This window comes from Tiliqua scincoides, chromosome 5 (genome assembly GCF_035046505.1).
Source record: "Tiliqua scincoides isolate rTilSci1 chromosome 5, rTilSci1.hap2, whole genome shotgun sequence".
Classification (NCBI taxonomy): Eukaryota; Metazoa; Chordata; class Lepidosauria; order Squamata; family Scincidae; genus Tiliqua; species Tiliqua scincoides.
The window spans coordinates 56879041-56896923 of NC_089825.1; the positions used below are offsets into that span (position 1 = coordinate 56879041).

Below are 17883 nucleotides of genomic sequence, written 5' to 3' on the forward strand. Positions count from 1 at the left end.
AATGCACTGTACCATTTCAGATGGGAAGATATCATTTTTAACGCTTTCCTATGCACAAGAAAAGAAAAATCAGCTACCTTTTAGAAAATTAGCAGAGAAGACAGAGAGTTAGTTGGAATCTTTCTCCTGGTCTATTCGTTTGTTTGTTTATTTGTTTATTTTTGCTTTGTAAGGAGCTTTATAGGTGGGAGACTACTTAGAAATGGTACCTCCCCTGCAATCTGAAATGGTACTTTTGAGTAAATCAACTTGGAATTTTCCATTTTTTAACCTCATCCTAATGCAGGCATAGACCAGGCCTTAGTTTAATGCAACTTTTGCTTGTTCACAAAATCTGTGTAGATCGGTATTTAGGGATAGATTATCTAACTGGGACCAGTATGAATTTTTCTGTGACTATTTAGTTAATCCCTACTCCCACTAATATTGCAGCTGGGAACACCAGCCTAAATCTGGATAAGTATAATGTTTTCAAGAGAGCCTGGAGATGCAAAAATTCATTTGTATCAACTGGAGATAGAAAGGTTTCTATCACAAAGCTAAATCCAACAAATGGGTGAATTGGGAATAATAATAATAATAATAACTTTATTTATACCCTGCCCTTCTCCCCAAAGGGACCCAAGGCGGCTTACAATAGGTTAAAAGCAGATTAAAACATAATTTAACAAACAGATTAAAACATATTAACACATTGACAGGTATCATAAAAACAGGAATCAGATAAAAAGTCAGGTAAAAAGAGCATAGAGCAGCAGAGCATAAAGGAATCAGGCCTGTAAAAACATACTAAAAGATGTAGAAAAGATGATTTAAAAGGCCATGAACTCAGAAGGCTTGTTTAAATAGAAGGGTCTTCAGGCCTCGCCGAAACGTCTCAAGAGAGGGAGCCATTGTCAAGTCAAGGGGAAGGGAGTTCCATAACATTGGTGCCACTACTGAGAAGGCCCTATTTCTTGCCACCGCCCCACGTACCTCCTTAGGTCTTTGATCTCTTTAAAGGTCAAAACCAGCACCTTGAATTGGGCCCGGAAACGAATGGGCAGCCAATGTAGCCCCTGGAGAAGCGGGCTGACAGAGTCAAACCTCCAGTAACCACACGGTCCGCCGCATTCTGCACTAATTGCAGTTTCCGAACCGTCTTCAGGGGCAGCCCCATATAGAGCGCGTTACAATAATCTAACCTCGATGTCACTGTGGCATGGATCACCGTGGCCAGGTCTGCGCGATAATAATAATAATAATAATAACAACAACAACAACAACAACAACAACAACAACAACAACAACAACAACAATAACAACAACAACAGGTATTTATATACCGCCTTTCTTGGTCTTTATTCAAGACTTTATTCAAGGTGGTTTACATAGGCAGGCTTATCCAAATCCCTTATTAAATAGGGATTTTTACAATTGAAAGAAGGTTCTCTTTTTCAAGAACCACTACATTCAGGTGTTTCAATCCAATCTGGCTTCACATTCTGGCCTCCATCCTCCCACGCTCAGAGCAGATGGAATAGCTTGGCTTCAGCTTGTCAGCTGCTTCAAGGTCGCACAGTGCCGGTGGCCTCGAACTGGCGACCTTGTGGATGTTATCTTCAGGCAGACGGAGGCTCTACCCTCTAGACCAGACCTCCTGCCCTACGATTCAAGTATGGCTGCAGCTGGTGCACCAGCCGAAGCTGAGCGAAGGCCCCCCTAGCTACAGCCGCCACCTGGGAATCCAGGAGCAGCTGCGAGTCCAGGTGGAGCACCAAGCTGCGGACCTGCTCCTTCAGGGGGAGTGCAACCCCATTCAGCGCAAGCTGATAGTCCAGCACCTGCATCAAGGATTTCCGAACCAGGAGAGCCTCTGTCTTATCCGGATTTAATTTCAGCTTGTTAGCCCCCATCCAGATCCTCACTGCTTCCAGACAGCGCTCCAGGCCCTCAACCGTCACCCTGGAGTCTGGAGGAAAGGAGAGATAGAGCTGGATGTCATCAGCATAATGATGACACCCCACTCCAAACCCCTGGATGACCTCTCCCAGTGGTTTCATGAAGATATTAAATAGCATGGGAGACAGAATTGAACCCTGCGGCACCCCGCACCTCAAAGGCCAGGGTGTCGAACAGGCATCCCCCCAGCACCACCATCTGGGACAGATCCTCCAAGTAGGAGCGGAACCACCGCAAAACAGTGCCTCCAACTCCCAACCTAGCCAATCGGCCCAGAAGGATACCGTGGTCGATGGTATCGAAAGCCGCTGAGAGGTCCAGCAAGACCAACAGGGACACACTCCCCCTGTCTAGTCCCTGGCGAAGGTCATCCACCAAGGCAACCAAGGCAGTTTCCGTCCCAAAGCCCGGTCTGAAACCAGATTGAAAAGGATCCAGATAATCCACTTCATCCAAGACCCTCTGGAGTTGGGCCGCCACAACCCGAACAATTACCTTGCCCAGAAATGGGATGTTGGAGACTGGCTGGTAATTATCCAACACAGTGGAATCCAGGGAGGGCTTCTTCAGGAGGGGGTGAACCACCACCCATTTCAAAGCGAGTGGCAACGTTCCCTCCATCAAGGAAGAGTTGACCACCTTCCCTGTCCACTCAGCCAGTCTACCTCCCCCTCCCCCCCCCGGGCAGCTCTTATCAGCCAAGCCAGGCAAGAGTCAAACAGGCAGGCAGATGGCCTCACACTCCAAAGGAGTCTGTCCACATCCTCAGGCTGTACAAGCTGAAAAGAATCCCACAATTGGGAGTACTCAGAAAGGTCACTAAGGCTGCAATCGTGACCACACTTTCCTGAGAGTAAACCCCATTGAACAAAATAGAACTTACTTCTGAGTAGACCTGGTTAGGATTGTGCCCTCGGTGCATATTTTAAATATAGTAAAAGTCAGGAATTATAGCATTTCAATAATTTCATTGAATGAGGGACCTTGGAGACAACTTGCAAAGTTAATAGAGTTTCAAATGCCACTTTCTAAAATAGTCAATATTATCTGTTCCATTTACATGCCTTGGCACAGAGAGCTTGCAAGTTCACATCCACACCTTCTTGAAAGGATATTTGATTAACCCTTGTGATCAGATGATCCATTTCCTGAATGGGCTTCCTAAGGCAAGCACAGTTTTGTATGATTTAGGATGTTGGCACATTCACCCACACTGCAAAGGATCCACGAGAGCTCTCATTCATTGCTCGCTGAGAGACTCTGGGTTGACCTAAATAGTGTGAATGTGGAACAAAGCTTTGTATTTAATTTTCAGATATTTAAGTCTGCTTCTTTTTTCCTAACTAGCCTTTAAGGAGGGAAGCAAATCAGATCAAGTGATCTTTAGAGACCTGAAGAAATTAAATTAGGCTGGAGTCAGTTACTGCACTAAACCATTCAGTAATTGGATTGTTCCCTGTAACTGATTGAAAACAGCCTCTCTCTGCCACAGTATAGGCTGGGCTTCCTTGCAATATTGATGAAAGAAAAACACATTGTTTTATGATATGATGACAGAAATTGCACTTTTCTAATTGAATACGGTTTTATAAATATGTGACTCAAATAATTTCAGACTTCTCATTTCATATTTACAGGCCCTATCAGGGCTTAATTTGAGCCAGAACTAAATTCTGGAATCTGTGAGTGCAGCACTAGAAATAGTTTTTGATGCCAAGGCTTGGCTTTAGGCATTAAGTAACATATTACAGGCCCAATCCTATCCCTCACCATCTTCCACAATTTAACTGTGCTGATAGAATGCAAACTGCATGTAATGGTTGAGGGGGAACTCAGACAGCCAGTGAAGGTAAGTAAAAATTTCTTTTACAATTAGGTCTTCCTACATCTAGATTTAATATCCACAGATTTGCTTATCCGCAGGAAGCAGGATTGCCACCTACCTCTCTGTATTTGCATGGTGTTCTCTACTATCCCCGGTCTACATGCCATCCCCAGCCATCCTGAATCAATCTGCAGCATCAGGAAGCCAGCTGAGACCCTCAGCAAGGCAGCGGAAACCTTCAAAATGGCACGTGCAACTGGTGCAGAGCCCTTTAAAATGACCATGGGAGCTTCAGAATGCCAGTAGATAGCTATTCAGGTGCCATTTTAAAGGTCTCTGCTGCATTCAGCAAGGCAGCACAGAACTTCAGCAGACAGCTATCTGCTGGCATTCTGAAACTTCCCCTGGGCCAGTGATTTTCAATCTTTTTCATCTCATGGCACACTGGCAAGGCACTAAAATGGTCAAGGCACACCATCGGTTTTTTAGCAATTGACAAGGCACACTGTGCAGTCAATGGGGTGCTCACATTCTGCAATGGTCCTACTGATAAATGACCCTCTCCCAAATTCCTGTGGCATACCTGGGAACCATTTGCGGCACACCAGTGTGCCATGGCACAGTGGTTGAAAATGGCTGCCCTGGCCATTTTAAAGGGCTCCGTACTAGTCATGAACACCATTTTGAAGGACTCTGCTGACTTTCTGATAGTCTCTACTGGATTCTGAGGGTCTTCACTGTTGGCAGGTAAGCCACCCATCTCTCTAACCCCATTGATACCATAGGATCAATTATTCCCTGTCTGTGAATTTAGAATCTGCTGGTGTTAACAGGGACCTAACCTCTGTGTATACTGAGAAATGATTGTAGTGACCTCCCAGTAGGGTCTCCTCAGACCCATGCCAGCTGTTTTGCTACCATATGTTCAAGGAGAGGATGGAGGTAGGTCAGGCTGGAAAAAAACAGGGATAGGATCCTTGGGCATGCTGTTGCTACCAAGTTCCATCCCCCTCCAGATCTTGAACTGGATGGGAGAAGAATTGTGACCATGGTGGCAAGCCATGCATACCCGTTTCTGAAGGAAGGAAGGAAGGAAGGAAGGAAGGAAATACAGTATTACTAATCTTACAATATAATATTAAATTCCCAGTTTTCAATTTAAAAAAAGTTTCAGGTAGGGATGTACTAAAGTTTTGGGTCTGAAAGGAAAAACTCTCCAGAGAAGCTTCATGTCTCAGTCCTATGCTTACCTTTCTTTGCATAGGTGGTTTGCTACCACCTTTCATAGTTGCTTACTCCGCCTCAGTATCAATGCCAGTAGGAAACAACAACAGGGGTGGGGGGGCAGGGCCTGAGGTGGCTGAGTAGCCGTGTTTTTCTGAGCTCCTGGAAAGCTCTTGAAAAACATCCTATTTCTTCCCAGAATCGTGGGTCTGATGAGATCCGAGGATCAGTGGCCAGGAGAGGCCTCGATCCTACAGATGGTGTATGGTTTCGAAGAAGAAGGGTCCAGCCAGGGACTGTTTTTTCTCCAAGGGAACCCAGCCATCGATGTCAGTGATGGTGAGGATTCAATGTTGAAATTAAGCCGAAGGCTTCCCTTAATCAGGGAAGGAAGCTGAAAGAAGCAAGTGAGTGTTGTTCCATTGTGTGTGTCTGGCATTAATTGACTAATTGACTTCCTGATTAAGCTTTTGCTTGGGAGAAGGAGAAGGAGGGGCAGGCTTTCCCCGTCTTGGGAGAAGAGGAAGGAGGGGGAGGCTTTCTCTGTGTATTTGTTTGTTGATGTGAGAAGAAGCTTTGGAGGAGATCTACTGAGCTTGTTATGGAAATATGAGTGCATAACTCTAACTTTCTAAATCTAAAATTTGTTGGATTACAAATTAACCGTCTTGGAATACAATTATTGTTGTGGAGTGTTCAGTTTTGTTTTCCTGTGGAGAGCTTGTGGAGTGACTGTGGAGAGCGGCTGGAGACCTGCATTTTTTTGTTTTGTTTTACAAAAGTGGTTGATTATTTACATTCCTTTGATTATCTCCTGAAAAGGAATGCGGTTGACATAGAAACAAATATAAATAACAGAAATAAACAACAGAAATAAGAACATCAGGGACATCTAGCTGCCCTGGGTCCCTTTGGGGAGAAGGGCGGGGTATAAATAAAGTTTATTATTATTATTTATTAGTGGACTAAAAAAGATACTACAAGGACAAGAACAGGACTTGACAAGTGAAGTAAGACGAAAGAAGATATAAGAAGAAAAAGGATGACAGGAAAAGGAGCGGAAGTTAAGAGCTCTTATGCCCCGGAGTCCACCTGGGAAAACTAACACAAGAGGAACCGAAAGGGAAAGAATGGAAGCAGATAATACAAGATAATATAGAGAAATTAGTGATGATGGGACAGCAACAATCAATATCTGTGGGTTCAAGCTAGTTTCGATGCATTAACTACACAACTAAATGATCTTAGTGTGCAACTTAAAGATGTTATATCCGAATCACATGAGAAAAAACAAAGGATTATGGAAAAAGTATTGGAAATAGGAAAGCAACAAGCAAATCGATATTTACAAATCCAAATTAGCCTGAAAATCTTAAATCAACAGACAAATGAGTCTAATACACAACAAACAGGAGAGGATCAACAAAAGAGCAAAGAAATGGAAGATAAATCCAAAACACTGGAGACAGGACAAAACAAACAATTGGAAGAGACAATGTTATTGGAGATAGCTTGGAAGATAACATTGTTTTTGATGTTTATGTATATGTTTATGTATTTAGTCATGAGGATATATTAATTTTGGATGTTATAGATAGAGAAATGATATATGTAATTATTAGGATATTAAAAGTTGTTAGAATTTAATATGTTAGATATTGGATTATGATATTAATTCTTGTGAGGATTTTATATGCTAGATATTGGAAAGACATGAAGATCCCAATGCAAGATGAATTAATAGAGAAAATAATGAATGTATTGGAAATGGATAGATTTCTAGAGAGCTTGGATCAACAGTGAAACCGACATAGATTAATGAAAATTATTTTATGCTTGGTTGAAAATAAAGTTGTAGAAGTATAAGATAGGGTATTTAGATGAATGTATTATATATAAGATATATGATATATGATATGATAAATGATATTAAGAGGCTAACGTAGAAGAGGAACTGGATTAGGAAATATGTAATGATTTATTAGTTATAGTGATGTATGATATCTTGCACCTTCTAATACTGTGTTTCTGTTTTTTATGTATTGTATTATGTGTGTTTGTTATTTTTGTTTTTGGGAAAATTAAAAAAAATAATTTTAAAAAAAGGAAACAACAGGGACTTCTTTCTAGGGCAACTCCAACAATTGTGGATTCTTTGCAATGGGATGATAGCTTGAAGTCAAATCAGACTGAGGGCAATGCTCCTTATTATCGGTTTTTGCACAGTCATGTTTTTGACTGGATTTTATCTACCTACTGAGTCCTTCCCAAGGACCTAGGATAGGTAGCTATTTATTGTTTTTATGTTGTTGCACTACAAATATTGTTGTAGTATGTACGCTGTTCGTAGTAAGGTGGCCTTTTGTAATTGACTGTGGTGTTCAAGTGCTTTTCCAGGTGTTTTGGGATAGCACTCAAGGCCCCTATGACAGTTGGTATTACCCTTGCTTTTGTGTGTCACAGTCTTTCAATTTATATTTGCAAGTCTTTATACTTGGTTATTTTCTCCAGTTCTTTATCTTCTATTCTACTGTCAGCAGGTATTGCAATGTCTACTATCCAGACTTTCTTATCCTCCTTGTCAATGATGATTATGTCTTATGTGTTGTGTGGCAGACGTTTGTCGGTTTGTATTTGTGGAATCTTTAGGCGGGGGTCGGAGGGAGGAGCAGAGTAGCGACCCCTAAGGCTTCCCTCTGAAACAGAAAAGGGGTTAGCCCCACAATAAACTTACTGCACCCAGAGCCTGCCCAACTAAGGGCCCAGTCCTATCCAACTTTTCCGCACCAGTGCAGCCACAATGCAGCCCCAAAGGTAAGGGAAGAAATAAATGTTCCCATACCTTGAGGAAGCCTCTGTGACTGTCTCTCCAACACAGGATGCAGTGCACACCCCATTGGCATGGCTGCACCATAGAATTGGGCCCTAACTCAAACATTGGGTTCTTTGACTCCTCACGGCTCCGTTTTGCCCCCCGAATGGCTCCGAAAGGAGGAGCCGCTCGCCCACCTCCCTACCAGGCTGAGTGCCTCACCCCCCACCAGCTACGCCACCGACACATAGTCACCCTGGGACGCGAAGAGCAGGACTGCCTGTCGGGAGGGGGACTTTTCAGCGCGTCCATGAGGCGCGCACGCAGAGAGGGTGATCGTTGCGGCGGCTGTTGGCCTCGCGCGCGGGGGGCTAACTCCGCCCCCTCATGCACGTTGCGAAGCCCGTTTCGCCCTCCAGGCATTCCGGCTGCCGCGCGCGCCTGCCCGGAGCGTGTGCAGCCCGCTCCGCCGGGGCGCTGCGGGCAAAGCAAGCGGGAAACGCAGGCAGACGCCGCTCCCGGGCCCTCCGAGGACGGCGAGTCCAAGAGCGGCTGAGAGGAGGCCGCCGCTCATCCTGTGGCTCCTCCTCCCTCTGTCCCTCCGCCTCAGGAAGCGAACCGGCCTGGCTCCAGCGGAGGCGGGGAGCCCGCACGCAGCGCCAGCCCCGGCCGTGGGGGGCTTGCCGAGAAGGAGCGCCCCTCCCTCGCCCGCTGGCTCTTCCGACAGTCGCTGGGGAGGCTGCCCGGCGGGGCCTCCGCGATGAGGCGGGAAGGCGGCAGGAAGGGGGCTGGGACCGAGTGCCAGAAGCTGCGGGGTGCGTGGGGACTGGGCGGGCTTCCCAGGGAGGCGCGCGGGGCGAGGGAAGGGGGTGGGAGGCGACTCCGCTCCAGCCCCAGCCCCAGCCCCGATCCTGAGCGCGTTCACCCCCGAGCAGAAGCAGGTCAGTGGACTCTTTCCCAGGCGCAGGCGCGCCAGTGGCCGCGGCCAAACCTCGGGCGTGCAGGGGGGAGCTGCGGGGGCTGAGAGGTCGGTGGGCTGCCGGCCCCGCTCTGCGTGGCGCTGCTCTGGCAGGTCAGCACCAGCAGGTATCACCGCTGTCAGTACTGATGACCGCGTTGGAGTTGAGCGCGTTGCTGTCATTAGCATCTGCTTGGATCCTCAGCTCAGCCTTGGCACTTGGTGCTCGGAGGAACTGGATCCAGAGGGTTTTGTGTTTGCCTCTCTTGGCTCTGAGCTGTTTTTAAAGCCCTTTTTTCATTTGCAGCATATAAGTTTGAGCAGAACTAAGTCTAATGAAGTGACACTTTTCTTTTTCCAGCCACTGCAAAGGACACAGGATTCTTCACTGCAAGAACAAACAGGAAGATATGGCTGACACTTAGCATGGGTGAGAAGTCTGTGTTTGAAAGTTCTCGTTTTCTACAATGGAATGTCTGCATACTTCGAGTGCAGAAAGTTAACATGGGTAGACTGCAGTACTTGGATGTACACTTAAGTGCACATTAACTATACACCCGAAAATGCAATTCTTTGAACTCAGATGTTTGTTGTTAATTACAATTGTTGAAACAATTCATTGAAATGGTATTCAGCTTTCTTTTCACAGGAGATATAAAATATCTTATCAATATCTTATCCAAATTAAGTTAGCAATGGTTCATGGAGTTTTAAGAAGAATGTTAATATCTGGAATGTTTAGGAATGAAACTAATGTTTTAAGAAGGTTGCACTTCTAGTATTAATGTAGCCTAATAAAAGAGTTGTTTCAAAGTAAGGTGCACGTCCATCCAGTGCCTGACCATTTCCCATGGTATTCATGCACCAGCAATTCCATCCACATTGTTGCTGCATCTGTCTACATTGCATAACAGAGCTCTCTCTCTCTTCATAGTTCCTATAATCAAAGGTCCTCTTTGTGTACTCTTAAGTGTGCACGACATGAGGCCAGAGAGGTATAGCCCTACTCTATCTTCACTATCATCTAATTTCTGGTTGCCATGGTAGGAACTTAGGTACTGGGGTGCATTGATTGGCAGAATTTAGTCCATAGTATGTTGGGTAGGGTTGAAGTATCAGGGGGTCGGGGAAGATTTTATTGCTATCCAGTGATTTCTATGGAAGCATTTAGACTTGCATCAACTCTAACATTGGTGCACTGATTTTGGAGGGGAGAGGCATATTATCTGGAGTGAGTATAGGATAACAGTTTTTCTCTCCCTGTTTCTCCCACCCACACATTCTCATTGTGGAACTTAACATCAGCTGAAATTGCACCGCTTAGAAATACGTTGGTGTTGAGTTGTGCTAGTGTTGGAGTGCTGGCATTGGAATGAAATTACACTACCATCAAAGTTGATGATGTAGTATAGTCAGAGCAAAGTTCCAATGACATCAGGGGGGTTGATGTTTTTAAAGTATAGGATACTATAATCTCATTGAAATGAAGCACCTTATTGTGATATATCGTAATGTTTAGCATATGTGCCTGAGTCCATGAGAAGTTGTCTCTCCCAGATATAGTGCCATTAAAACTAGTTTTTGAGAGGTGGCATGTGAGTAGTGTAAATTAAGGTGTCTGTTTTGCATCTTGATTGCATTCAGTCTTCTGCAGGAACATAACCAAAGTTCACTGAAATATCAGTAAGCCTTTAGGGGCAGGTTTCTAGGATTATTACATACTGAACTTCTAAGAACTGGGCTTAGTTCTTTTAAATGCTTGAGTTTGAAGTCATATATCTGGTTTATTTTTTTGTACAGCTGCTGTTGCAGGAATTCTTCACTGGTAAGTGTATCTGAAGCATAGGACCACAGTAGACAATTATGCCTCATCAGAGTCCAGATTTTGGTACTGGAATGACTGTTGCTGCTTCTATGTGGCTTGTAGGTTAGGCAAAAGCTTTTGATTTAATTTCTCTGTCTGTTGACAAGCATACACAGTTTCAGTCTCTCTTCCCTCACATTCTTGCATGCACCTTTTCACTCTTCATTTTTCTGTATTTGAAATGGTCTGTTTCTGCATCCCAGGGAACTGAATTCTTCCCCAACAACCTGCTCTGGCGCTAGATCCTTCCCATTTGTGATGACAAAGGATAGGCTTGCAGTCTGTTACTGCAATCTGTTACTGATTTTGAGACTACAGTGCCACAGGAATTTAAGCCTTGCATGTTGGCTAGGAACTGATAGGTTGTGAGGACCTGGCCAAACTGTGTTGTGGGTTTCATCTACTTTACTCAATTTCTTGCTTTAATAAAGGTGAAGTTCAGAAAAAAAAAATCCATGGGTAAACTTCATATGTGTTGATACTATTTTTTCAGCCCACAAGTAGCTTTCAAACCTACTTCTAATAACGAGTTTCTGTCACTACTACTTCAGTTCAGATAGAAACTACTCCAGTTGGGGAGGGTTTCTGCTTTCAAGATGACTTCCAATTCAGTGCAAAGGCACCTAGCAAAACATGGTTCATTGCCTTCACGCTTCTGGAGCTTGTGGCTGACTTTCCTGTCTGAACTTTCTCTTTTTCAGCTTTGGCCTGGATTCCTTCTAGTCTATCTTCTGCTCTCTGCACTGCACTGAAACTGTCCTAAAAAAAAAAATCACCAGTGATTTTCTTGCTGCTGAATCAGATGATTTCAACATCATCTTCATCTTTCTTGACTATCTGCTGTGTTTGATACAACTTTCTCTTTACTCCTTTTATGAGTTGTGTGTCTGACCTCAGATGGTTCTTTTACTATCTGTCAAATCATGCTTTAAAGGTTGCCACAGGAGGAAATTCTTCTTTGGCTTTCCCTCTTTCTGCTGGGGTCCTTCAGGGATCTGTTCTCTTTCTACATGCTGTTCCTGGGTGATCTCAACAAAATCCATGGCTATCAAAATCAGCTGTAAGCTGATGACACCCAGATTGATGTCTACCCCAGAATTGTTTGCTCTATCCCTTATATCTAACTATCTGACATTTTTGCATGAATACATCGTCATTTTTTCAAACTTGGTATGTGCAAAACAGAACTTCTCATCTTTCCTCACAGGACAGAATCTTCTCTCCCTTTCCACTGAAAGTGTTTGCTGAGCAGGTTAAAACTTCATTTTTATTTTTAACTCTTTACTCTCCTTTGTATCTAGTCTGTTACCAAATCATGTTGCTTTTCCCCATTCAGCATTACAAAAATATAACCTTTCTTTGACCTCTCAAAAAAAATTCTAGTTCATTCCCTCGTCATCTCTTGCCTTACTTTCTGGCCTCCCATTGACCCACGTAAGCCCTCTCATCTTCATCCAACTCTGCTGTCAAAATTATTCACCTCTCTTATCACGCTGATTGCATAAATGCCTCCTTTGGCTTCTGGTCTGCTCCTCCATCCGGTACAAGTTTCTAGTCCTTCAAAGCCCTCCATGGCTTTGCCCCTCTTTACCTCTCTGCTGTTATAATCCTCTATGCTCCTACCTGTTATCTTCATTAATCTGACTGAACACCTGAAGGTTTCCTAGTTCCTCAGGCACCTCTGCCCCTTATGACTAGAATTTCTTCCCAGTTCACCTGCTGGATGCCTTTTCTCATCCTTCAAATTGTTCCTCAAACCAGCCTCCTTGAAACCTTTGTCTCTGCTTCCTCATCCCTTTACCCTACTGCAGCTAGATAAAATAATTACATATTCTTTCCTAGTTGCCCTCATACTACTTCCCTCCCTCTGTTGCCTCCCGTGTGTGTGTTTTTAAATTGTGAGCCTCTCAGGGCCGGGACTTGTGTTTTCCTTTTGTTACCTACGCAGCATGAAAGCAAGAAAATGTTACTTATTCAGAACATATTATTTCATGCCTAGATAAGCCCTTATAGCCTTAAAAATCTACCTTCAGCGATGTCCTTGTTGCAGCTATGTTTCCATTTTTAAGTATTATTTTACTATCCTGATTTACATGTCTTTGTTTGATTGGGGAATGGTTACATGGCTATTTTTCCAAAGCTAGTTACAGTGAAACTAATATTTCAGCCTCGATATTCATGCACCTCCGTCCTTCCAATTAAATTTGTGCAAAATATAGCAGACAGGCTTTTCACTGGGTTTGCTTCTTGAGATCCACTCCAGTTCTTTGTAAATGTCATTGGCTACCAGTTTCTTTCTGGGATTAATTAAAGGGCTGGTTATGACCTTACAGCTCTAAATGGTTTGAGATGTGAATATCTTCAGGATTGTCTTCCATGACATGTGCCTTCTCATATACTCTGATTGTCATCAGAAGCCTCACTCCAGGTATCTTTGCTTCAGAAGCATGGTGGGAATGCACCAAGAGCAGCCCTGTTTTGGTGGTGGTGCTGATGTTATGTAATTACCCTTCCTACAGAGGGCTTGTTGGTTCCCACCCTACATTCCTTCTGCCTTTTTGTTGTGCCTTTTTTGATGTGTGTGTGTGAGGTGGGCGGCTATGTTAGAGATAATTGGATGATATTGTTATGGATTATGGTTTGGTTGTTTGCTACCATATGGTTGAGGAGTTTTCTGTTGCGTGAATTGTTTTGATTTGTTGCTGTTACTTTGACTGTAAAGCCACCTTGAATTGCTTTATAGGGAAGAATGATTGGATATAAATGTTTCACAGTAATCTTTTTTGACTGAGGACCAATTCAGATGCTCAACACTTTCTTTACAGAAGGTGCTTGGTATAGGAAAAAGTGTCACAGCAGCGTGTAGTTAATGATATGTTGTGTCTTGTATGTAGGTTTAATGTTTTGTGTTTTCCTATAGAAAGTGTGTAATGTTTGAAGCCCCTTTCCTGCGCTGCACAAAACCATCCAAGCAGTTATAGTGTAATATGATGTTTAGGGCTTCATTTTCAGATTTCCTTTTGAAATTCTGTTATCTCTTGTCTTTATAGGTACTATATAACAACCCTGTTTGAGCGTGACCGACACTTTTCTCATCTTTCAACTCTGGAAAGGGAAATGTCTTTTCGAACTGAAATGGTTAGAACTTACTCTAAGTGAAACTATTTTTTTAGAAGCTGTTCTGAGCTAAGCATGGATACGTAGAATTGCAGTATGCAGTAGTATATTTTGATAGGATGAATGGTTAATTCATACTATTAAAGTAATTTTCTGAGTCAAACGGATATTATAAACATTGGTATGATACTGTATTAATAAGAGATTTAAAATCTTTATATTCTGTGATCACACAGTTTACTTAAAACATGGAGGTTTGTATCCACTATGTCAGATCTCCACTGGCTGTCTTCCATTTTTTTCAAAGTGAGCACAACCTTATGTTTCTGATGTTTAAATTCTCTTGTTGTGGAATTAGTATAGAAATTAATAGAAGTCATTAGAACTGCATGTAACAAGTTACATGACCTGCCAGTGAAATACAGATTACATTAAACTGCATTGTATTTATTTGTCTTTGATATTGCCAGAGATTTACAGTCATTCTGTTCAGAATAACCCAATCCAGGTCAGCTCAGGATTGCTGCAGACTAATTGGGAACTTCACTTTCCACAGGATACAATAGCAGAGATTTGGTTGTGGTGCTGGTTCTGTTTTCATTGAGTCACAGCAGTTGAGTATAATCCTGAAATGTTTAGGAGGCTCGGTGAGACTTAAAGCTATTCATTTAACATGTTGACCTCTGGTGCAAAAAGCACCATAAAGCCTTTTTATGCAAAAGCACCATAAAGCCATGTGAACAGCACAGTTGTAGAAGATTTCTTCTGATCTATTTCATCTGAATATATCCTCTTTGTAGGGTCTTTATTATTCCTATTTCAAGACCATCATTGAGGCACAGTCCTTTTGGAAGGGACTGTGGATGATTATGAATGACAGACTAACTGAGTATCCTCTTGTGATTAACACACTGAAAAGATTTAATCTCTATCCGGAGGTAAGTCATTTCTTAAATTGCACTTTTTCCCATCTTGGGCTTAATTTCAGTACAGTACCTAGTTGTGTGAATAAATTCCATTGAAGTACACAGTACTTTCTGTGTGTCAATATAAATGAAAACGCTTAAATCATGGCATAGACTTCTTCGGAAAGAAGCTGCTTGTACCATTCACTAATAAGGCTATTCCTTACCTCCAAAACTAGACATTTTTGAAATCGGCACCCCAGATAAACCCAGGAATAGTCTAACTTTTAAGATGGCAAAATGTGTGTTGGCTTGTGTAATTTACAGCCCAATCCTATGCATGTCTATGCAGAAGTAAGTCCCATTACAGTAAATGGGGCTTACTCCCAGAAAGTGTGGATAGGATTGGGCTGTAAGGCTGCAATCCTATACACAGTTATCTGGCAATAAGTCCCGCTGAACTCAGTGAGACATTTCTGAGTAGATATGTCTAGAATTAGGCTGTATTTTATTTTGTATTCTTTCAGGCAAAGTCCTGCCAGCGTACTTGTATGTCCCACACTGGTTTATTGTTGGTTGATTTTGATCCAGTCTAGGTATTTTATGCATAGTTGTGATAACTTTGGCTTTAAGGAAATTTGCAGTGCCATCCTCAGCGTATCTACTGAGAATTAAGCCTTATGAATTCAAAGGGACTAAGAGCCCAGATCTTTGCGTGCCGGCTCACCACCTGTGTGCACTGTCACAAATTTGCCATAAGGCACATTTGTATGCCATACCGTGGGCCCAACACAAGCTTGTGCTGGGCCAGCTTCAGTGCTGAACCTGCAGTGGTCCTCCTGGCACTCCATGCAAAGTGCCATGTGGCGGAAAGGTCAGACCGGGCGGGGAGGAGGCGTTCCAGGGAGGATGGAGGGCAGGGAGGAGGCATGGAGGGGGAGAGCGAGGTAGGAGGAGGGTGGGACTGGCGGAGCCCGACAGGAGACATGTTGATTCTGCACCAGCTACTCCCCTTATACGCGGGAAGGGAACAAACGTCCCCTTCCCCCGAGGAGTCAGCAGCGGCTGCCCAATGCACACAGGATACCATGGCAGCCATTTTGGCGCCACGGCAGCTCTGCACGCCTGATAGCTCAGGTTTGGGCTGTTAGGCTGCAATGGTATCCACACTTTCCTGGGAATAAGATCCATTGACTATAATGGGACTTACAATAGTGGCAAAAACTGTGGAAACTTTTTTAAAATTTCATGTTTTGCAGCCTTGCAGGCTTATAGGAACTTCTATGTTTCACTAAGTGCAAATTTTTCTATATCAACTGAAGAGGAACTAGTGCTGAATTCAGGACAAAAATCAGAATTCAAATATCTGCAGTACAAAAAAAGTTGTGCTGCGAAAACTGCAACCTTGACAAAACTACAGTACTATCAACATTTAATAGGGTAACCTTTATACAGCAACATCTCATTGAGCCAACAAGTGCTGGAAGCACTACCTTACTTATTACATGGTGCTAGGAAGCCATTATGGCCTCAATTAATTGCCTTTTATTTGATGGACATCTCATTCATACAAGGTTTTTCAAACAGTGCCACAAATTTTACGTCAGGTTTAGGTCAGGGCTGTTTCCTAGCCAGGTCAACAGTGGAATGCCCCTTATTGCGAACCATTATTTGCAAACAGTGTGTCCCCCTTATCTCTTGATTCAGAACCCACAGATCTGACCCACTGTGGGTTCTGTACCTGCGGCTGGAGGATCCACAGAGGACCTCCAGAAGTGTCTTGCGTCACTTCCAGAGGTGTTCTGAGGCATAGGGATGGCATGTGTGGCCTCAGGAGGGCTTTCTACTTTGCCCAGAAACTGGAAATGCCTGTCAGAGGCCTTCTGAGGCATGCAACCTTCCTCCACCTTTGGAGGCATCTGAGAAGCACTTGCCGTTTCTTCCACAGCTTCCTCACTGCATTGTGGAGTGGACGGGTTTAGGGCAGAATAGAGAGAGGGTGGAGGTGGGACCGGCAGAGGTCTCTTCAGCCAGATCCTATCCTCTGTGTTGGGCAGAAAAGCCCAACAGGGAGGATCTCCAGTTTATACTGGCAAAATAGCTGGTGCAGTCTTGAGTAGCACCATTGTGGGCCTGCACCCTTACTTGGGGGAGGGGGACGAAAGTTCCCTTCCCCCAAGGAGACCTGCAGCGGCCTTTGTGGGACCGCTGGATATAGCAGTAGCCCTTTTGGCACCACTGCACCTGGTGGTGCTGTGGGGTTAGGATTGGGCTGACTTTCTCAGATAAGCCTGTATAGGGTTGCAGCTTTAGTCTTGTTTCTATTTTATTACGTACTTCAACTGTATGTACTGTTGTATATGTTTTTGTATATTTAAACTTTAAAAATAAAGTTTGTGAAGTGTTTTCCTTCCCTAGTATATTTGTTAGAAGACTAAATTGCAGTGTTTGCTGAGCTGCCTTATTTGACAACTTGTTTTTGAATTTCCTAGTTGTCCCTTGCCCAATTTCCACAATAACTTTTGAAAAATAAATGTTGGTGCCCAAGTTTCTCTTGAATTGAACTCTCTAATATCAGGAAGATGAAGGGCAGTGTTTCTCAAACTGGGTTGTGAACCTTTTTCAGGTGCATTCCCATTCATTTCAATGTGTGTTTTATTTTTAGTATATTAGACTTGATGCCACCATGGTATATGACTACATTTGGGGAAATGATACAGAGCTGTACTGTAACAGGCTAATGTGTATATGCTTTTAACAATGATAGTCAATGGGGCTTACTCGCAGTTTAGTATGGACAGAATTGCAGCCTTTGGTATGGTTGGGGAATTTAAAAAAAAACAGATCCACAACTGCTTGGGAAGGTTAGGAGAGTTCTTCTTTATTTTAGATAATTTTTTAAATTTTATTTTACTTTGTCATATGGGGGTGTCAGATTTCCTGCTTGAGGATGTCACTTCTAGCCATGACAACAGGTTAATGACATTATTTCTGGTGGGTCCTGATAGATTGCCAATCTAAAAAGTGGGTCCTGGTGTTAAATGTTTGAGAACTAATAAGGTGGGGAAAGTCTTACAATACAGTTTTTTGTAAGATAGCCTTTTTTCTATATTGAGGAAACCTGTTTTTGAGTAGCTGGAGCTAAACTAAATATTATATATGTTAATATTCAACTGCTCTTGAAAAACATTGGTGTCCTACATTATTCCCTCCACCCCAACATCTAGTAGAAGTTGA

The 17883-nt window shown here is 43.2% G+C and overlaps 1 protein-coding gene across 2 annotated transcripts in view; it reads left to right on the forward strand.

Moving 5' to 3' along the window:
* Nucleotides 1–8477: 8477 nt before the first annotated feature.
* LOC136651158 (protein C-mannosyl-transferase DPY19L1-like) overlaps nt 8478–17883 on the forward strand; it is a 47951-nt gene continuing 38545 nt past the window's right edge. Inside the window, exons 1-5 of one of the 2 annotated variants that reach the window (XM_066627334.1) lie at nt 8478–8617; nt 9122–9190; nt 10561–10585; nt 13675–13762; nt 14542–14679. In XM_066627334.1, the coding sequence (XP_066483431.1) occupies nt 8563–8617; nt 9122–9190; nt 10561–10585; nt 13675–13762; nt 14542–14679 (375 nt within the window). In that variant the 5' untranslated portion in view covers nt 8478–8562. Of the gene's footprint in view, nt 8618–9121; nt 9191–10560; nt 10586–13674; nt 13763–14541; nt 14680–17883 lie in introns of those variants that run through there. The other variant, XM_066627335.1, reaches the window with a different exon arrangement.